This window comes from Eulemur rufifrons, chromosome 14, assembly GCF_041146395.1.
Source record: "Eulemur rufifrons isolate Redbay chromosome 14, OSU_ERuf_1, whole genome shotgun sequence".
Taxonomy (NCBI): domain Eukaryota; kingdom Metazoa; phylum Chordata; class Mammalia; order Primates; family Lemuridae; genus Eulemur; species Eulemur rufifrons.
Genome location: NC_090996.1, coordinates 4,797,126 through 4,820,147, shown reverse-complemented (window position 1 = coordinate 4,820,147; position 23,022 = coordinate 4,797,126). Strand labels below are relative to the sequence as shown.

General features: G+C 38.0%; 2 protein-coding genes across 6 annotated transcripts in view; one reads left to right on the top strand and one right to left on the bottom strand.

Moving 5' to 3' along the window:
* The window catches only part of AUTS2 (activator of transcription and developmental regulator AUTS2), a 1,139,956-nt gene that overhangs the window by 380,446 nt on the left and 736,488 nt on the right, over window positions 1–23,022 (top strand). The gene's annotated exons all lie outside the window — the stretch shown is intronic.
* Window positions 3,521–4,636, bottom strand: LOC138394210 (eukaryotic translation initiation factor 3 subunit F-like). The gene is given in 2 exon segments (XM_069485956.1): window positions 3,521–3,865; window positions 3,868–4,636. Coding segments are annotated over 2 exon segments (1,026 nt in total). The 3' UTR covers window positions 3,521–3,608.

Here is a 23,022-nt window from a genome sequence, read left to right as displayed (position 1 = left end):
GTGTCATGTGCACCCAGGGGGAGAGGAAGTGTGTTAACAAATTTTGTTTATTGTTACCCTCTGTATGGAATTTGGACAGTTTGATTTGTTTTAAAATATCTAGTTCATTTTCATATTGTTCCAGGTGATGCCATTTCAAATTTGAAAGGTAAAAATAGTCAGTGTTCTCAAACCAAATCAACTACTGAGAGAGAAGGGTTCGAGGGGTGGTAGAGGGAGAATTTGAATGAAAATCTGAGTGTAACTTTGATAATACAGATAATACATCTACAGCCTTTACTAGAGGTGCCTTTACATAGTTGTTGGCTTCAGGGATGTGGTGTAAGTGCCTCTAGAAAGGTTGATATATTACTCTTAATGACATAAAGACTGATACTTGCCTCTTTATAGTCTTTTTTCACCCAGAGAATTAAATGTATTATCTTAACAGTCTTCTCTTTGTGACCCATATTCTTTCATGAGACATTCAAAGTATCTAAAAAGGTAACTTTAGAATTTTTCTCGCCCAGCCTTCCGTTTGTTTTTCTGAGTCTTACAGGAGAGTATGTGACTCAGCCAAGACTGTATAGCTAGCTGGTGTAGGAGCTGGAATTCAATCCTGATTCTTCTGGCCTCTGCAGTACATCACATTGTCACTTAAATGAGATGACAAGCATTTCAGGTTCTTTGCATATATCTTCAAGAATGGACAACATTCAACACCAGCTGTTATAATCACACATCGCTTACCAAATTATTTATTGTACCTGCCCTGCTATAAGTTGTAAACTCCTCAGGGCAGGGTTTTTGTCTATTTTGTGCATTGCTGTTTTCTTGGTACCTAGAACACTGTCTGGAAGTTGATAGGCACCCACTAAATATTTACTGAATGAGTGAGTTAATCAGAACATAGTGAGCGACGAATAGATTAATGGCTGCCCATGTTGCAGGATTTCAGGGAAATAATCAGTCTGCTATAGCGATACCCTCCCCCCCCCCCAACTAGCTGATGTTCTAAACTGAAAAATTTGACTCTGACTTCTCATTTAATTTTCAGTGCACCTGGGAGTGGTAATATATTAAGCTGGCCCAGTTCAGTGATTTGCTAACAGTGTGAATGATTTCAACAACCCCTTTCTTAGGAACATTTTTTGATGAAAGGCAGGTGGGGGTAAAGCACAAATAAGTAGAAGAGAGTAAAGATGGAAAAGGGGCGGGAAACAAAGGAAGATAAGGAGATGCAAAGAGAAACTTTGAGTGTATCATGGTTCTGAGCAGGACAACTTTGCTGGAATGTGAGTTAAGAAATACTTTGGAATAAATGACATTGTATGGTCTGTCAAACTTGTTCACTGTCCTGTGGTCCCTAGAATTTGTATCATGTCTATAACTGAAGATAGTCAAGGCTTGATTTCATGACTCTGTTAATTCTTAGCAGTGTTTGGTCACTCATGTAAAGTTTCAGGAGAGGAAGCTGTTGCTCTCTGGAGGGTATGTTGGCCTCAAGGTTCAAAATGCTGCCACCTTCTGTGCAGTTTATTGTATGTCAGTTGTTATTTTTTGTCAGTGATGCCTTGGTAAGATGTTAAGAAAATGGTGGCACTTCAAGGGTTTTGAGAATTAAACTCATTTACTATATGCAAAATTGTAGTTTAGGTAGAAAGTTGTTGAAATCATGGATCTGAAATGAAAAATCGACCTTTAGAACAGTTGATACACTAAAAAGACAGTTTCTGGCATAATGTCTGACACAGTAGTTACATAATAAATATTTGGTGTATGAGATGAGAGGGAAGGAGAAGGAGAGAGGAAGGATTTTTTTTTTTTTTTTTTTTTTTTGTGAACAGCTGCTTGTTTAAGTTGTGAATGCAGCCAAGCTTATGGTTCCATAGATTGTTTCTATTTTGAGGCTTTAGGTGATATCCTTAATAGTTACTGCTACCTTTCAGATATATGGATATCAAGTAGACTAGGGGAAAAGAGTAAATCCATTTTCCCTATAGACGACAAATAATTTTAAAAAGAGAAAGAGCAATATAAAGTCAAAGTCTGAATTTGTGCATGCTACTTCATCTCCTTGTGTCTCAATTTCCTATCTGTAAAGTATGGCTACTAATATGTACTTCATCGGCTTATTTGGTGAGGATTAAGTGAGGTAATCAGTGAAAGAGAGTATAGATAGAATAGTGGCTGGCACATCCTAAGTGTCCACTGGAATGTTAGCTCTTAAAGTTGGTGGCCACATTTATAGAGGTTGAATATCCCTTATCTGAAATGCTTAGGACAGAAATGTTTTGGATTTGGGAGTTTTTTGAATTTTCAAATATTTGCATAATACTTACAGGTTGAGCATCCCAAATCTGTAAGTCTGAAATGCTCCAGTGAGCATTTGCATTGATCATTATGCTGGTGCTCAAAAAGTTTTGGATTTGAGATTTTCAGATTTTGGACACCCAACCAGTACAAATTAAGGATGTGAGAGTAGATCTAATCTACAATCAATAGAGGAAACACTGTGCTGGGGAAAGAGCAGAGTTTTCTTTAAAAAAGGATGTGGGGTCTTGTGAAGAGATGAGAAAACTTGTGTTTAATTCATATGAAAGTCATTAATTAGTGAAAATGAAAGAAAGTCTAGAGACTAGATCAGAGAACTGGAAACCCAGCAACTTCTACACAGGTCTGTCTTGACCTTACACAGAAATCAGAATAGGAATGTCGTCATTCCTCCATTTCTCTTCACTGCATAATACAGTTTGATTTTATTTGTGCTTTTAGTAAAATTATTTGAGGTTTATGGAGATATGCTGAGGAGATGCAATACAGAAAAGCATTTCAGAAAGGTAAGATGGGAGGCAGATCTGGGCTACAGCAGTGTCAATTAAACGTTTTGTTTATCCTGCTGGCCTTCCTAGAGTGAACTGTGATCCACAGGACTGCCCCACCCATCCAAATGTTCTGTCCAAATCAGGAGTGGCTCTCTGTAAGAAAACCAATCTGATAAAAACAAAGAAAAGAGCTGCTTGTCATTATTCCCCAAACAGTCACAACAGTAGGTAGCCCTTGGATGAGGACCTCATTAAAATATTTAAGCAAAGAGACTGCTCTTAACATGGTTGGAGAACAATTATATGTTGTTTACCACATTACAAGAGAAGAAATGAAACTTTAAACTTTTTTCTGGGACCTTAGCTCAATTAAAATAAGATGAGGAAATTAAACCCTATATGGTATGATAATTGAAATCATTTGTAAGTTAAAAGTAATGGTAGAACTAAGAAAGATCTTGGGATCCATCCAATCTCAATCCTTTAAAAATTTAGAAACTGAGGCTGAAAGATGCGCAGGTATTTCCCTCAAAGTTACATTACAAAGCATAGAGCTTGTCTCAATATCTGAGTGCTCTCTACTGTAAAAATCTTTTGTGTATCTGAGGGTAGAATATACCTCCTCTGTAATGCCCTTCTTTTTTTTTTTTTTTTCATTTACAAAAGGTAGGCCATGTTTATTAGAGTCACAAACAGTTGACTGACTCAGTGTGACTCCAGACTACAAAGAAACCATTTCGCCTTCACTTCATACTGAGTCCTAGGGTGAGACCCAGACTGGCAGGAGTTCTGTCTGGGGCCTATTCACAGGTTTACAAGCTTCTCATTGAGGGCAGTCTGTGACTGTGTGAGATTGGCCAGGTAGGTCACCATCAGCAGGTCATTGATATTGCTGTTGAGCATGGTCTCGAAGTCGTCAGGAGCTATTTTGGGTACTTGGTTAACCAGGCTCATCAAGAAGCGACCCACAGTATTGTCAGCTGACACCTTTCCAGACAGCACGTCCTCTGCGTATTGCAACACTGTACTTATGGCATCCTGGATGTGAGCTGATGCCCCTCTACTTGCTGCAAATCACTTGAGAGTCCGATCACCCGGTTGGGGCTAAAACAGGTCTTCATGATCAGGTCAACTCCAATGCGTTCAGTGTCATAATATGCGTATTTCACTGTCAGAGGTGTGAACATCACTCCCATGGTCCTCCCAGGGACACCCATTAAAGTGCTGACATAGGCTTTGATGCTCATGCAGCCGTTCTGGAGACTTGTGTCCACAGTGAGGTGAATGGGGTTGGGGGCCTCCCGGCTGTAGTATTCGTGGATCAGCACAGAGTGCTCTGTGATGTCGTGGCGTGTAGCGTACCAGCCCAGGATGAGCTCATTTGGAGAGACTTTTTTGTGCAGTTCATACATGTTCTTAGCAAATTCCATGTCAACAGCCACTTCATCTTCTGACTCATTGTGCGGCACTGAAAAGCAGTTAGTGACCTCCACTGAGTGCTTGTCAACAGTTCCTAGCAGGGTCCCGATAACACGGGCAGCTCCCTTGTTTCGTCGCTCGTAGCTGCCCACGATGGAGGCCAAAATGACTGGGTGCAGCCTGACCACGCGGCCACCAGGGAAGGGCCCTGGGATAGCGGGACCAGTCAGTGAGGCCGGGGCTTGCACTGAGGCCGGGGTCTGGCCCGCAACCGCAGTCGGAGCTGCAGCTGGCGCTGGAGCTGGCCTTGGCGCTGGTGTCGGGGATGAGGCTGGGGCTGAGACTGGGGCGGCCGCCGGGGCTGGGGCGGGAGTGGAGGGAGGATCACTTGCTGTTACTGCCGGTGTGGCCATCTTGTCACGATAGAGGGTGTAATGCCCTTCTAATGTTTTTATTTGTATATGGTTTGTACATACTTACGTAAGGATTGCCATCATAATGGAAAAGGCACAATTATTTACAAATATTAGATGTTAAAGTCCTTTTATCCCAGAGCCCCGAAATCTTATTATTAGTCCGCTGGTCATATCCTCTTAGTGGCCTTTTAGTTAATGTTCCCATCTGTCATACCACTGGTGGTTGTGTCCATGTAAGATGGGAAAAGATCATTGGACTTTTAGTCTAAGAACCCGAAGAACTGTTCCAATTGATGATTGGTGGTTCCCTGGATCCCTGAGCTCATTCACAGATCTGCAAACCTGGGAATGGGAACATTGTCATGGTTGCCGTCATCCTCATTGCCATCATCACCATAACAGCTGTCATCATCATTATTATTGTTATTTACTTGGTGCTTTAGAGTTTATAAATACGTTCACATGTTACCTAACTTTGATATCATAACTGTCATTTAAAGCAGATATTATTAACCTTGCATTAAAGATGTGAGAAACAGGGCTCAGAAAAGTCTAAAGTGTTAGAGCCAGAAAAGAGGCAAGATTAAACTCTAATCTTCTGTATCTAAAACTTGTGCTCTTTAAAACAAGGATGAGAATATCTTTGTTCTGGAAACTTTATGATATGACTAAGAATAAAAAGAGCAGGTGATATATGATGATTGATGAGGTCATATATGATAGTTACTGATCTGTTGCATAGTAATGGAGAGCGGGAGTGGAGAGGTAATTCAGCCTCTGTGTGCCTTCTGAGTGTATTTGGAACAGTCATCCATGAAGGCTTTTCAAAGGAGATGATACTTGTACCAGAGCTGTAGTGTCAGATAAAAAGGCATTATTACCTTTAAAGTAAAGTGGTGGCCCATTTCTGTATCTTAGCCCCAACTCAGAATTTTATTGGTTTAATAAAGAGAACTTGGGATAAAATGAGCTAAAAGCATTTGAATTTCAGGATCTCAGCATTTTTAGCAATCTGTCTCCATCTCTCAGCACAACATCCTCTGTGTTGGCTTCTTGCGGTATAGAGGCAAAGCCAACCAATGTTCTGCCAGCTCAGCATTCTCGGGAAAGAACAAGCCTCATTCTTATTTTATTTATTTATTTAGTTAGTTTTTGAGCCAGAATGTCGCTCTGTTGCCCAGACTAGAGTGCCGTGACATCAGCCTATCTCACAGCAACCTCAAACTCCTGGAGCCTCATTCTTATTGTGTCCAAAAAGAAACCTGCTGCTTCTACTCTGTGGGCCTACTTTGGTCATGTGACCATTCTTGTCTGATTGGCTGGATTTGTGTCACAAATATACCGTTTAGTGGAGTGACTCTTATGGCCCTCTCAACTCTCTTCAAACTACTGGAACTCCAAGGTAGTTGGGGTTAATTCTTCAAAGAAGATTTGAGCTTCTGTTACCAAAGAATGAATAAAAGGTGCTGAGGTGGCCAAAACAATAACAGGTTTTTAAATATATATTTTTAAATCCTTAATTATCTTTCTTTCCCTTCCTAGAGGTAGGGGAAGGAAGGTGATCTCTTTGAAGGCCTAATGTAGAATAATAAAGTAATAGTAGTTTTCCCCAGCATAGTAAAACGTGAAACAATACTTGGGACAATCATCTTGAAACAAACAGGAACTTTAAAGAAGACAGGAAGACAAGAACAGGGCTGTGTGAAGAGAGAAATCATACAGCTGCTTCAGCCTCAGGAAAACCTGGCTTGTGATTGTTGGATCCCTGACCCTGTGTGGAGATTCAGAGGTACATAAAGAAGAATTAAGACATATGTATTAATAGATATTTCATTGATGCTTCTTTGCTAAACATGTTAATACATGTTAAATTTGGAAAGTCAGGACTTGAAAGAATCCGGTACCAGACTAAAATATTGCCTGAATACAGAACCCCTCTCTTATTTCTGACTTTCAACTAAGTATTGATATGTATAACTGTTTCATTGACTTGTTTAAATAATATTATGATGATAATATATAAACTTTTTTCTTCAGACTCATACCTTTTTATGCAGATAGTTCTTAAACTATTCCTTTATTAAAAAAAAGAAAAAAAAGATACTTTCCACTTGAAATTCAGAGCATTGGAACGGAAACCAGCAGAAAGTTTTAAGCCTAGTTAAGGTATTTAGTTTCAGAGAATATTTAAGTTTTCTGTAAAAGTTAATTTTCCTATATCAGCTCAATATATTAAGTTGGTTTTCTAATTTAAACCTTCACAATTTCATTATCATTACTTTGCAGAGTTGCCCGTGGTCCTTAAATCTGTCTGAATTCCTCAATAATAATTTCTTGTTCCCAACTTGTGTGGTCTCAAATTTTAAAACAAACTGAGGTTGTTACTGCCAATTTCTAACCACTGTTGGTTGCATTTGTAGTAATTAAATGCTAGTGGTTGGAGGTTTAGAGAAGGTTTAAGATTAACTGATTGCAAAAATATCTGTGTGTGTTTGTATGTGTTCCCATGTGTCTGTGTGAATGTGTTGGAGTAGAAATAGGATATGTTTTAATTAGGCATTTTGCTTTGTTCAAAGAATTCCTTGGAAAGCCTAGAGAATTTCAGTGGGATAAAAGTATGTAGTGACTATATTCTGATAAAATCATGGAATCTTAACAATTCAAGTAATAGATTATCTCCCATTTAGTGTATATTGATTTGTGGACACTTATTTCTCTTTGTCTTTAACTAGTCCACCAGGCACCCTCTTTTACAGTCCCTTTTGCCAGGCACACATACAAAAATTAAAAATAAATGCCACATGTGATTTAGTTTAGGTCGTGTGTGTGTTTTCTGTCTTTTCTGCTTGTGAGAGATGTTTAAACTCTGGAAATTTGTTAGAAAAGATCCATTGTTTGATAGTTCTGGTAGCATCAACTGGCCCTTTATCTCTCATGGGGCAGTGAGGCTTCCATTACTTTGTAGGGCCTGACTCCTAGAATTGTTCCCAGAGTTCAAGGACTTCCGAATTACAATGGGCTGTACCAGGCTTTGTGGCCTTAATAATTAGCCTTCTGTTACTGGGATTTCCAATATTGGTATACCTATCAGAGTCTGGCCATGTGTCAGGAGAGGGTTGGCTTTAGAGCCACCACTGATGGATCACATGCTTTTTCTCAAGAGAACAAACAAGGTCTTTTTGTTTAGGCTTACTAATGTTTGGCAAAGAAGTATAGCTGTAATTATATATCCTAGTTCTTATTCCTCTCTCTCCATCTAGGTTTTACTCTCCCTACCCCCAATTTTTATAAAAGCAGCTAACGTTGGATCTGAAATAAATGTCATGAATGAATAATAATTTCTTTCATTTACACAGTAATTAAACCTGTTGAATGCTAACTTAATGCTTTACTGCACTCTAATTTGACTTGAAGATTTGGCCTTTGTGAATGCAAAGAAGAGGAAAAAAATAGAAATTAAATACCTACTGAGATTATTAGGAGGACGTTTTTCCAAAGGGTTCTCCTTCCTCCTATTTCTCATCTTCTTGTGTTTGCCCTCTGTTTTGTGTGACACTTAATACTTAGGAGTTTGTTCCACAAATCATTCCTTACTTTGTGTGCCCAGCAGTGCCCTAGCAGTAAGATACTCCAGGGACAAGGCCCACAACTGCTACTGCAGATTGTCTGCTGCCATCATCTGAATTGCTGCTGCTGGCCTTCTGGAGAGTTCTTTCTGGTTGTTATCCACATTTTGTTCCTCTCAACCCATAGAATTCCAGGTAGTCAGGCAATTGGTCTATATGATCGTGCTAGACGCCCCAAAATCTACGTGAAAGTTTGACAGATGCATTCAAGCTGGGAGCATATTAGGAAGCTGTACTGCTCTTAGATTTTTCTGCCTACTTAAAGTCTTGAGTTACTCAACCTGTTTCTCTCAAAGCTTCTCTTTCTCTACGGTGGGTCCAGTAATATGAGTTGGCAGCCCACTTTGCTATTTTTGGAATAAAAGTACTTTTCAATACAAGTCAGTTTTTATCTTCTTTGACCATGAGGAGTGACTGACCATTTTCATAAATAATTCGTACCTAGAACTCACTCTACAGGAACTTCTTAGTTCCCTCAGTGATAGTCTCTGGCCATGCCAGGGTACTGCTATTTTATCAGTCAAATGGGGATTGTTGGAGGCACTGTGTCACAAAAAGCAGTGTAGGTAGCGATTCTGGAATCCCTTTCATATATCTACAGCAAACACAGTGCATGAGGCCTGCAAATGTAGTGAAGTATGCTACAAGGAGCCATGGCTGTCTGCTCCCTTCTTCTGTCAGAGGACCTAGCGTTAGGGCCAAGTGACTAAGCCTCTTTGAGTTTCTCAGGGAAAATCCTGATTATGTTTTGTGTTCTGTGCAGATTGTGTCCTGTCTATACAGATTGTGGATAGTGAGGGTTCCCTTGCAGGGTTTTTGGGAGCATTGATTGAGATCATGGGTGTGGAAGGCCTGGAACATAGCCAGAGTCAATAAATATTAGTTCCTTACTCTCATCTTGAGACAAAGAAAAGTGTTTAAGTATTTTTGTTTTGTTTTGTTTTGTTTTTTTTTTGTCAAGGAATCTCCCACAAATACTCCCTTACCCCCTTCCCAGTGCCAATATTTGCATGGATTAATTTCCTCTCTCCTTCCCTTCTTTCTTTTACCCTCTTTCCTCCTCCCTTTCTTTCCAAAGTTATACCAGACTTATTCAGGATAGAGATTTCCTTTAGAGAAAGTTGTAAAAACTTTAAAAAATGTATTCTATTATATATCTTTAATAAATATTTTTCTGCTGTATTTGTTAAAATATAATTAGAAGCATGGATGTCATAAAAAAGCTTCTTTACTCATAATAAACTATATGTTATTTAGTCTACGTGAAAAAAATACACATTCCCTAACCCATTCCAGACCCACTAAATTTGGGAATTAGACTCTAAATCTTGGGTTTTCAAATCTGGCTCCTTGTTTAAATAACATGGAACACTTAAAAAAAAAATACTGAACTATAGGCTCAAACCCTAAACAATTTAAATCAGCATATTAGCAGGGTTGGCCCTGGGAATCATTTTTTTAAAGCTCTTCTGGCATTTCTAAATGTGCAGCCAGGGTTGAGATTTAACAGTCTATCTAGGTGCTTCTTAGTATCTGAAAATAGAATTATTAAATGAACTGGGTTAGTTCATTTAATCCTCGCAATGACTTCTGTGGAGGTTCTGCTGGCATTAGCCCTGTTTCCAGATAAGAAATTATTGAGGTTTGAAAGGTGTGAGGTACTAATAACAAGAATGAGAGTTATTTGTTCTGAGTTTTATAATCAAATAGTATATATAGTATTAACATCTACTTGGATGCATATTGTTTTTTATTTGATGGTCACAATCTATATATGCATGAAACATTGATTTTGACATGAAATCAAATTGACCAACTCAGTATGTCTTGGAACCAAGTATTTGTGTACTGAGTCTTTTTGAAATATAGACACCTGCAGAATAGACATTATAAGTTCATTTTGTTAAGCTCAGTGGAAAAGAGAATCTGGTTGAAACTTGGGGTTTATTACTGACTTATAGACCTGGGTGGGCTTTGAGTGAATTGCAGGGCAGAAGCAATTTAACATTCTGTGATTTTTAGAGGTGTTTTCAATGAGACACTTTGGTTTTTATTTCATAAATCCTGCCTTTTCAGTCATGAATTGCTTTTGAATATACCAAATTTCCCTTCCTTCCCACCACTTGTTTTCAAGTAACTTTGTTATAGGTACCATTGTTGCAGAAAAGTGACTTAGTTATTCTTTCTCTGTAGAAATGATGATGTAGAACAAATTTACATTAAACTGTAAACTATAGTCACATTAAAAAAATATTTCCTTTAATTCTAAGAGCTCCCCTGGTGAAACTTCTGTGGAGCCTTCTGAGTGGATGATCTGTGTGGGAAAGCTGCCCTTCAATATGATCCCCAAATAGTTTCATGTATTTGAGCAAGTTACTTAAAGAAAGGTACCTGGTTCTGTGCATCTGCGATTATTAGTTTTATTCTTACTAATGGTTTAGAGAACCATGCTTGTGCATGTATATATCTTTTAATTTGTTTAATAAATGTTTATTGAGATCCACAATATGTCAGGCACCGTTATATGTAGTATTGTGGTTACAGCATCCAAACAAAACAGACAAAAATGTCTGCACTCATGGAGCTTAAATTCTAATGGGGAATACAGAAAAAAGTAAATATTAATATATAAATCTCAAAGTATTTTGGAAGGTGATAGGTAACTATTATATTTAGGAATAAAAGCATGAAAAAGGAAAAAAACCTCCTTACCATAATTGAGAAATGGTACAACTTTTAATAAAGTGATCAATATAGACTTTGTTAAGAGGATGACTTAAGCAAATAATTGATGGAAGTAGGGAAATAAGCCATGTGAATGTGTGAGGAAGAACATTTTAGACAGGAGGCACCTCCAGTGCCAAGTCCCTGTAGTGTGTTAGACTTAGCGAGGAGGCCTGAGCACTATATGATATGTCTACTGCCTACCCATAGGAGTTTTATGAATTTTGAAACATTTTCTCTGTAATAAGAATTTCACAAATTAGTATAAAGGTTATAGCAAATTAAAATCTTTCATAGATTTGGTTATATTATAACATTTGAAAGAAACAGGGAGGGCTGTGAAACTTCCTTAAAAATAACTCATTTCTTAGCTGTAGATAAATTTTTAGAGTCCCATTTTTCCACCATGAACTTCTAACCCCGATCGGTAGGTGTATAGAAATGGATTGTGTCTTAATCTAAAGATGTGGGTTGTATATAGTGCTGGAAGTCCTTGCGAGAGCAATCAGGCAAGAGAGCAGAATCAAGGGTGTCCAAATGGGGACAGAAGAGATCAAACTCTCACTCTTTGCAGATGATATGATATCTAGAAAACCCCAAGGATTCAACCAAGAGACTCCCGGAATTGATAAATGAGTTCGGTAAAGTCTCAGGATACAAAATCAGTACACACAAATCAGAAGCATTCATATATGCCAATAACAGTCAAACAGAGAACCAAATCAAAGACTCAATACACTTCACAATAGCAACAAAGAAAATAAAGTACGTAAAATATATTTAACTAAGGAAGTAAAAGACCTCTACAGGGAGAACTATGAAACACTGAGGAAAGAGATAGCAGAGGTTGTAAACAGGTGGAAAACCATACCATGCTCGTCGATTGGAAGAATCAACATTGTTAAAATGTCTATACAACCCAAAGTGATCTACAGATTCAACGCAATCCCTGTTAAATTACCAACATCGTTTTTCACAGATATAGAAAAAATAATTTTATACTTTATATGGAACCAGAGAAGACCCCATTTAGCAAACGCAATTTTAGGCAATAAGAACACAATGGGAGGTATTAATTTACCGGACTTCAAACTATACTACAAGGCTGTGGTTATTAAATCAGCTTAGTATTGGCACAAGAACAGAGACACAGACGAGTGGAACAGAACTGAGAATCCAGCTATAAAACTATCCTCATATAGCCATCTAATCTTTGACAAAGCAGACAAAAACATACACTGGGGAAAAGATTCCTTATTCAATAAATAGTGCTGGGAAAACTGGATAGCCACACGTAGAATACTGAAACAAGACGCACACCTTTCACCTCTCACAAAAATCAAGTCACAGTGGATAACAGACTTAAACCTTGGGAGTGAAACTATTAGAATTCTAGAAGAAAATGTGGGAAAAACTCTTATAGACATTGCCTAGGCAAATAATTTATGAAGAAGACCCCAAAGGCAATCACAGCAACAACAAAAATAAATAAATGGGACCTGATTAAATCAAAAAGCTTCTGCACAGCCAAAGAAACTGTCACAAGAGCAAACAGACAACCTACAGAATGAGAAAAAATTTTTGCATGCTCCACATCTGATAAAGGACTGATAACTAGAATCTATTTAGAACTCAGGAAAATCAGCAAGAAAAAATCAAACAACCCTATCAAAAAGTGGGCAAAGGACATGAATAGAAACTTATCAAAAGAAGACAGAAGAATGGCCAACAAACCTATGAAAAAATGCTCAACATCTCTAATCATCAGGGAAATGCAAATCAAAACCACATGAGATATCACTTATCTCCAGTGAGAATGGCCTTTATCAAAAAGTCCCAAAACAATAAATGTTGGCGTGGATGCGGAGAGATAGGGACACTCATACACTGCAGATGGGACTGCAAACCAGTGCAATCTCTATGGAAAGCAATATGGAAATACCTTAAACAGATACAAGTAGACCTACCATTTGATCTAGCAATCCCATTATTGGGCATCTACCCAAAAGAACAAAATACATTCTATAAAAAAGACATCTACACTCAAATGTTTATAGCAGCACAATTCGTAATTGCAAAGATGTGGAAACAACCCAAGTACCCATCAATACATGAGTGGATTAATAAAATGTGGTATATGTATACCATGGAGTACTACTTAGCTATAAGAAACAATAGTGATATAGCACCTCTTATATTTTCCTGGATAGAGCTGGAACCCATTCTACTAAGTGAAGTATCCCAAGAATGGAAAACTAAGTGCCACATGTACTCACCAGCAAATTGGTTTCACTTATCATCACCCAAGAGCACATTTAGGAATAACATTAATCGGGTGTTGGGCAGCTGTGGGGGGCGGGAATGGGTGTATACATACATAATGAGTGCTATGTGCACCGTCTAGGGGATGGACATGCTTGAAGCTCTGATTCACAGGGGGCAAGGGCAATATATGTAACCTAAACTTTTGTACCCCCATAATATGCTGAAATAAAAAAAAAAAGATGTGGGTTGTAGGTCCAGTTTTACTACAATTACTTGTGGGACTTTAGGAAAAATTCTTAATCTGGTCATGTTCCTGTTTCTACTGTCTGAAAATTAAGATAAAAATTTCTTCCCATTTGTTAACCTCATCTGCAGTGAAGACCAGATGAAAAAGGATATAGTTCTGAAATACTGTATCAGTATGACTGGCTTTTTTTTTTGTTGTTGGTGAAAGTTACCTTAAAAGAGCACGGAATGTTGGCTCTCAAAGAGTGTTTAAGATAACCTTTCTGTATGTTTCCCAAATGTTTTTTGGAGAGCTGACCAAGTGTAAAGCACAGTGATGTCCACTTTCACTCCTTTCCTGGAGCAAGACATGTTTCTTGTGCGTCTTATTTGTACACTATCACGGAAAATTTCATCAGTGATCAAAAAATCCAAAAGAAACCTAATGAAAATGGTAGTACAGTTTTACATATGTTAAATGGTTACCAAAAAGAAAAAGAAACTATGTGGAATATGGTACCTTATATTGAAAAAGATCTAAAATTTGCTTGTGGAAGTGGGCATTGGAAAGGTTGCAGCTTTTGAGTTAAGGAGAAATGGTGGAAGAAGGGTGATCTGAAACAGGGTGGAAAGTTTTTCCCAACAGGAGTAGCTCATACCACACACATTGAACTGAGGTAGCTGGTAGATGTTTGAGGTTTGTGCATGTATGTGCTTTGTGCATTTCTATGCAGCTCAGTTCAACTGGATGCAGTTTCCTGGATTCACCTAGTATTTCTTATAGATTACATTGCATATAAGCAAATGTAAAATTCACATTACGCTCATCATTCCTGCTATAGCAAGCACGTTGGCACAAATTCATGTTTTCAAAATAAGCTTTATAGTAGCACTGTCTGTACAAAGAAGCATGATTCAGTCTGATATAATCAGAGAATTACAAATGGAATAAAATGACTAGAGTATAATCCATAAAGGATGGAATGACAGAAGTAGTCAGAAGAGGTATACAATGATTGGATCAAAAAGAGCTTTGTCTTCTGTGTCACAAGACCTTCGGATTATCTTGTGTATGTGTGTGTGTTTTTTTTTACTTGCATTTTTTTATTTTCTTATTTTTTTATTTCAGCATATTACAGGGGTATGTATGTTTAGGTTACATATATTGCCTTTGCCCCATCTGAGTCAGAGCTTCAAGCATGTCCATCCCCCAGACAATGGGCACTGTACCCATTAGGTGTGAGTATACCCATCCCCTCCTCCCCTCTCCCACCTGCCTGACTCCTGATGAATGTTACTACTGTATGGGCACGTAAGTGTTGATCAGTTAATACCAATTTGATGGTGAGTACATGTGGTGCTTGTTTTTCTATTCTTCTGATACTTCACTTAGTAGAATGGGTTCCAGCTCTATCCAGGATAATACAAAAGGTGCTAGATCACCATTCTTTTGGGGCTGAGTAGAACTCCATGGCATACATATACCACATTTCATTAATCTACTCATGTATTGATGGGCACTTGGGTTGTTTCCACATCTTTGCAATTATGAATTGTGCTGCTATAAACATTCGCGTGCAGATGTCTTTTTTATAGAGTGTTTTTTGTTCTTTTGGGTAGATGCCCAGTAATGGGATTGCTGGATCAAATGGTAGTTCTACTTTTGGCTCTTTTTGGTATCTCCATATTACTTTCCACAGAGGTTGTACTAGTTTGCAGTCCCATCTGCAGTGTATGAAGTTCCTATCTCTCCGCATCCATGCCAACATTTATTGTTTTGGGACTTTTTGATAAAGGCCGTTCTCACTGGAGTTAAGTGATATCTCATTGTGGTTTTGATTTGCATTTCCCTGATGATTAGAGATGTTGAACATTTTTTCATATGTTTTTTGGCCATTAGTCTATCTTCTTTTGAAAAATTTCTGTTTGTGTTCTTTGCTTACTTTTTGATAGGGTTGTTTGATTTTTTTCTTGTTGATTTTCCTGAGTTCTGTTATCAGCTCTTTATCAGATGTGTAGCATGCAAATTTTTTCTCCCATTCTGTAGGTTGTCTCTTTACTCTCATGATAGTTTCCTTGGTTGTGCACAAGCTTTTTAAGGGGAGAATGAAGCAATATGGCACCTGTGGGTGGCTCCAGTCTGTGGGACGGGAGGTGCCCTGAGGGAGCTGGGAGCTTGCTGCTCTGTCCCCAAGAGGCTCACCACTAACTGGTGGCAGCCATCTCTGGGCTGGTGTTGGCAGGTCTCTCCAGCAGCTCAGCAGCCAACCCGCAGTCTGAGACACAAGAGAGGGGAAATTTAACCACTCTACCTACCTTTGCCACTGGTCTCCAAGCCTCTCAGGGTTTAGACCCTGCCGATGCCATTCTCTTTCCAGTTCTCCTCTGCAGCTTCTTCCCATGGAGTATCCTGTAGTTTCAGGCACCCTTCCTTCCGACCCTATTCCAATCTATGTTTGTCTACCTGTTTGTTTTTTTCACTTTCATCTAAAATCTATCTTTCTTGCAGAGACACTCGGGCTGGCGGTTTTTCTTGTCCATCATCTTGCCTTGATCCCCTAAATTGTCTTGTGATCATGTATCTTTTATATGTTCTCTATTCTGGCATTTAAATATTCTTATAAAGAGCTAAGTCGAGTCATTGCTGATAAAATATCCATTGTGTACAATTGTACAAATTAAATTTAGTCACAAGACTACAAGAACAGCAGTTGGACATCTAATCCTAGTGAAGGGTAGAAAATACCTCCATGGTCTCTCATAACAGAGTGGAATGTTTTTCTCCTTCAGTTAGAAGAGTGGTATGGGGATTGTTTGGAATGAAGAGGTAGAAGAGGTATAAGTTTGTAATCTTATATCATATTTTTGTTTGAACAGAGAGATATATGTTTCTATCCTTCATTTAAATTATTAAACACAAACAGGGAGCAAAATAATAAGAACAGATGATTAAAGAGAGTCCCATCTGCTCCATCTCCAACCTTTCTCTCTTCAACCTCATTTCTGTCCAGATTAGCAGATGGCACCAGTTCTTGTCCAGTTTCTCTCATTTTCTTATTATAAGAGGTTGTTCTTTTCCCTGCCTTCTTTAGAACAACAACAAAAAATTGATAATGACTGACTGTATGCCCATTGGCCAGGGCACCAATTCCTGAGGATTAGACAGAAGCTTGGCATTCAACCCAGCCTTCTGCATTACATTAGGATGGTTCTGCCTGGCAACAGAACGCTTGGTTGAATTAAACTTGGGCTTTTTATCTGGGAAGGCTTGTTCAGTGGTGGTTGGAAAAAGAGCTCGTGTTAGCAACTCCTAAAAATCCCAGGAGAGTGGGGGGAAAGCAAAAACTGTTAGGAGTTTCTGACAGAAACTATAAGGGAAGGGAAGGAAGGAAAGGTGATTACGCCCAATAGTGGATGGTATAGTGCTGGGTGATACAGAATGTAGGATTCATTAATTCCGATTTTGCATGTAGCCTCTCTGTAAAGGAAAGTGACCTTCTGACTAAACAGGAGAAAATAAAGTCTTACAGATGACATAGAAGTTCAAGGTGGAATAACAGATTATAAGGGAATACCTACCTATCTACAGAGAATGGATTTGGGGCTCTTCATGCAATTGAATTATAGACTCATTGTCATCTTTGAAGCAAATGCATTTTTGCTTTAATAAAAACAATATTAAGTAAATTCTGTAACCTTTACTTTGAGTCCTGGTAGTATTTTAGAAAAAGTGATATGATAAGTAAACATTGAGAAAAGAATATAGTACTTACAGAAAGGCAACATGAATTTAACAATTCCTCTTTAGCAAAACTGTTGGGTCAGTAACTCAGGGTCATATTATAGACATAATTTATTTGGACCTCAGCAAGATTTTTTGTTTGGTATTCCACAATCTCTTTGTGAACAATTATGGAAAAATATAGGCTGGATGGCATTATGATTATCAAGATTCATGATTAATTTTATAACTATTTCCAAATCTACTGTTTCTAGTTGTAACTTTGTAGGATTATTCCATAAGTATCTATCCTTGCCTCTATCAAAAAAAAAAAAAAAAAACCCTCAGATTTTTGTCTTTAACTGGTGATGAAGATACAGTTTGAAATAATGCAAAAGCTTCTGGAGTCATAAATATGGTGAATGGGAGAAACAGGACACACCTGGATGTTGGTGTTCTTGGCAGTGGCCCAAATAAGATTTACTAGGACTAAAAGTAAACTTATGTTGGAAAAGCCAACTATGAAAATAAAGAATTAAAAGAGATTAGACATATGAATTTTAGATTATACTTTCAGTGTGTCAAAAGTGTGTAGTTGGCTGGCAATAAAGCTAATGGTATTTTTGAGTCCCTTAATAAAAATCTGTTTTATGTATGTGACTGTACTTTATGTGTATTTGGCAGAGAGGGGATGGAAAAATTGAAGGTAAGATTTGCCCAGAGTCACAGATAGTGTTAATGTTCACATTCTCCATGTTTCACCTTATTTGCATATCACTCTTATCTTTAAATTCAGAATATCTACATGGCCATGAAAACTCAGTAGATTAAAATCTACTTTGGGAAAGGAGTAAAACTGTACTCAAAGAGGGATTTTCTGATTTGGTTTAAAGACATTTAACTTGTCACATGTTAATTTTTTTTAAAAAATCAACAATTATAAGAAGAAAAGATTGGAGGATGTGCAGAATACTAGGTAGTTAAGTGAAAGTTTGAGAAAACTGACAGTATCTTTAAGGAGTTCACATATTTTATATTATGAATTTAAAAATTCAATTCTCTATATATTTTTTGCTCACATAATATACCATAAGCCATAGGAATTCAGACTAATAAAAGGCAAGTTTCTTATTCATTAAATGCTAGTGAACTGATTTTGTAGGAACTAGAAAAAGTTTTAAGGTTAAGGGAATGTAAAACTAATCAACAATGTAGGTCAGAAACAGTTTCTTACTCTCTTGCTTCATTGGCAAAAATAGCAAGGCATAACTGGGATGGAATCATGAGTCTGAAGTTTTGGCAGACTTAGAGGCAGAATCTTTTAAAACTGATTTTTAGAAACTGCTCCTCATTATCCACTTAGAATATTTTATTTTGATTTGAGGCATAGGTTCCTTCTAGTTCTAAAATTCATTTGGTAATTGGAGATCATCATTCTAATTTACTACTTTTATCATAGAAAACTGGGACTTAATACCTATTTACTTTATAAAGAGTTTGGGTTTAATTAAGTTCACTAAGATTTTTATACTGACCACAGCCATCCCATAGGCCTGTAATTCCATGAAGGGGTAGGGGTAATTTTTATCTGTTCATTTCTGCTGGATATGCTATACTGCCTGACACATAGTATGTACCTAATAAGATTTATCAATATGTATTAAGATAATTAGTGTAGGTACTAAGATCAAAATCTTCATTTTACATTGTAGGAAGGTGAATTTTTATTGGCCATGTGACCTAGCATTTATTGCAGAAAGTAACCTTAGAAAAGAAGAAGTCCAACTCTTTTGTTTTACAAAGAGGAGGATGAGGTCACCCCTGTCCCTCTGAAAGTTACTTCCTGGACTTTCATGGGGGAGCGAATATCTGAGCCCGTAAATTGGCACATTGTCTCTCACCCAGGATCCACTGCTTATTCCCGTGAACTCAGGATGATTTGGAGAAGGTGGTGTGGGTGGGGAGTGTGGAATCAGGGTCTGTGTCAATTTTTTCCTCCTCTAGCATGCCCCTGGGATGTAGAGCACATCCCTCTGTAGCAATTACCATGTCTTATTCATCAGTGAGAAATAATGCATGTTTTTGCTTTCATAAATAGGTAAAGATGCAGGGCACTGTTTAAAGTGTAGGCACTGCACTGTCTATCCTGGGCACTGTTGAACACATAGACTGCCATGTGAGTTGTATTTAACTCAGGCTGGTTTTGAGCCCAGGGCCTCGTGAAGCAAAACCCCACAGTTGGTTTGTGAAAATCTTAGTTGTTGATATTCTTATTTTTGCAATTAAAATTGATAGTTTAATTCTAAAAATGTGGATTGCATTGCATACAACTCACGCATAGAAAGCAATAAGAAATAACAAATTTGAAAGGACTGTTTTGTCTTAATAAAACACTATGGCCCTAGGGAAAAAATTTTTTTTCTAGTGTGGCAGGCAGTCAGTGTGTTAAAGGAACAATTTTGACAGCCAGTCTGTTTGCTGTACATGCTTTGGTGATGACACATTGATGTGACCCCTGGCCAATTTCTGTTTTTTTGACCGCAGCTTTTCATTGAGTTACTTCATGCAGTGCTATATCATATTAACACTTGGTGTCTTGTTTTGCTTATCCAATAGTCAAGTCAAGTGATATTTTGCTTTTGGGGGACTAATAAGGTCAATCTCACACACACAAAAAGTAAATGTTTTTAAGTATATGGCTCTGAATTAAAGCATGGTGTTGAAACAAGTACCAAACTGAGTTTTTACTTGCAGAGAATTCTTTTAAATAATGCATCAGTTAGGAAGCTTTCAACTGTATCAGAAAACCTGATTCAGACTTGCTTAACCAATAAGGAAGTTTATTGGCTCACATAGCGGACGTCCAGAGATAGGGAGGGCCTCAGGGTTGATTGATTTAGTGACTTAATGGAGTGTCTCTCTTCAGACACCAGTTTCTTTCTGTTTTACTTCTTTGTTTTCATAGTGTCAGCATCATCTCTAAAGCTGCTTGTTCTTGTGAATGGCTACCAGTAGCACTCAGGGCCACATGCTTTGTTCACAACTAATTGCAGAAGGGTGGGAATGTGGGCAGGGAGATTGAGAGAGACTAAGAGCAATCTGGCTTTTCCCCCAGACAGAGAGTAAAAGTCCTTCATTTCTGGCCGGGCGCGGTGGCTCACGCCTGTAATCCTAGCACTCTGGGAGGCTGAGGTGGGCGGATCGTTTGAGCTCAGGAGTTCGAGACCAGCCTGAGCAAGAGCGAGACCCCATCTCTACTAAAAATAGAAAGAAATTATATGGACAGCTAAAAATATATATAGAAAAAATTAGCCGGGCATGGTGGTGCATGCCTGTAGTCCCAGCTACTCGGGAGGCTGAGACAGGAGGATCGCTTGAGCTCAGGAGTTTGAGGTTGCTGTGAGCTAGGCTGACGCCACGGCACTCACTCTAGCCTGGGCAACAGAGTGAGACTCTGTCTCCAAAAAAAAAAAAAAAAAAAAAAAAGTCCTTCATTTCTGTCTCTCTAGACCAATTTAGGGCATGTGCGTAAAAACTGTCACCTTGGATGGGCATGTGCTGATTGACTCAGGCCTGAGTTTCTGACTGATCTTTAGCAAGGAAGATGAGAGGATCCGAATTGGCTTAACAGGACTTTGGGAGTGGAGTTAGTTCCTTAAGAGTCATGGCCCCTGCTTGATGAAAGATGGGTGGAATGCATATTGGGGAATCAGTCTCACTTTGACTTTGAGAGAGGCAAGCTCTTCTAATACTGAAAAACAATGACCGCAGTCAGATTAGGTTTCCCTTCAGCAACAGTACTGGTTTCCTTTGTTATGAGTATTACCCAGGCTATCAATATCAGAAAGATAGAACAAAATGCCTCACTTATATGTTACTCTTTTCTGACCATTGATTATGTTTATTTCAACTTTAGTCAGTCAAGGAGCATTTAGTAATACAGAGTGATTGATCTTGAGAGAGTCTTCTCAAAAGGAACTTGGGATCTGGTGGACAAAGCAGAAGAGAAACAATTGCCAAAGAAGGCTAAGTGTCATGTGTGCAATTTAGGGGGTACTGACTTTCAGGAGTCCAAAGTTGATTTGTGGAAGGGACCAAACCTCTCTGGTGTCCTCTAGCACCACTGGAATGGCTACTTTTCTTCCATGCCCTAGGGTAAATACAGTATTTTAGTAACAACTTAATGCAATATAATTTATAATTTAAAAAAATCATTTAAATTGAAAGATTTTCATCAAAGCTCTGATCTAGCCAAGATTCAGCCCTGATCCTTAAAGGAACTTTGAAGTAAGTGTGTGTGTGTGTGTGTGTGTGTGTGCGCGCGCGCGTGTGTTTAGGAGGGGGAGAAGATAGGTCACTAAGAAGGGTATAATTAACTGTAAAAAAAGGCAAGGAAACCGAGAGAGACAAATGCTTGGTTGGAAGAATGCTGAAAGTTATGAAGCAGGTGAATATACTGTCTTAAAGGGCAAACAGAATTTTGACAAGGCAGAATGAGGAACTGTAAAAGTAGGCAATTATTTGTGTAAAGACACTTGTCAAATATGAAGTGTTAATGTATAGCAGCGATTTGGCAAACATACAGGACCCAGGAAAAGGAAGGACCTGAGTCTGTGTGTCAGCATTGGTTGGGGGCACAGAATGCCAAGGTCAGGATAAAATTTTGGTAGGCAATAGAAAGCTGTTTGTAAAAAAAAAGGAATTTGGTACTTTATCCAAAAGATTCATTTAAAAAATAATCTACATGTATTTTATTTTATTTCTTATAAACCAGACAGTGAATAAGCATTATTCATCTTTTTGGTCCCCAGCTACCAGTAGTCACCTTATATGCTATGATCTGCATATCCTAGGAGCACACCTTAGAATTTGGGTTCCAGTTTCTCAGTTGATATACTCTGATGTCTCTTGTATTTAAAGAAAGTACTTTAAAAAAATAAAGTAGTGTTAAAATATAATAAGCAACAGAATATAGATCAATTTTCCACATTTCTTATTCCTTTGCATACATAGATGTGATTATCAAGTTTATCTGCTTATATTTTAAGCAGAAAGAAATAGGCATCATGTTTCACAAGCCAGTTAATAATTGTTAACTTACACTGTGGTTTTTATATACTAGTGAGGCAGACTGGTGTCCTAGAAAGAACAGTGGACCTGACTCTGTCCTCAATTCATTTTTTTTTTCTTGGTGCTTACTGGCTGTGTTGACCACATGCCACTTACTTACCTCATCCTCAGTTTTCTTTTTTATAAAATGATGGTAATCATTCTTTCCCTGTCCACTAAACATAGCTTTTATGAGGCTCAAATAAGGGAATGTGTGTAGCAGTGATGTGTGAATTATAAAGGACAAATATAAAATGAATTATCTTATACCTCTATTTTAAAGTTTGAAATTTTTGAGATTACTATCTATACATTCATTATTGAAAAATTATATCTAATGTTTATTGTGAATCAAACTCCATTCCGAGTCATAGGGATATTACTGTGAAGACATCTGCCTAGAGTCTTTGCCCTTGTGGGACTTACATACTTATAGGGGAAGAGGGGCAACGCACAACTAAACAAGTAAAATACAAACCATGTCAGGTATTATCATGAGCAGTGCAGAAATGTAAAGCAGGTAAAGGGAATAGTGAGGGCTGCTATTTAAAATAGGGTATTCAGAAAAGGCTTTATTGATCAGGTAACATTGGAACATTGAGCATTTGAGACCCAAAAAAGCAGAGGGAATGAGCCATGAGAATATGAAGAAACATGACATTCTAAGCAGAGGGAACAGTAACTGCAAAGGCTCTTAGGCAGAAGTAAGCTTT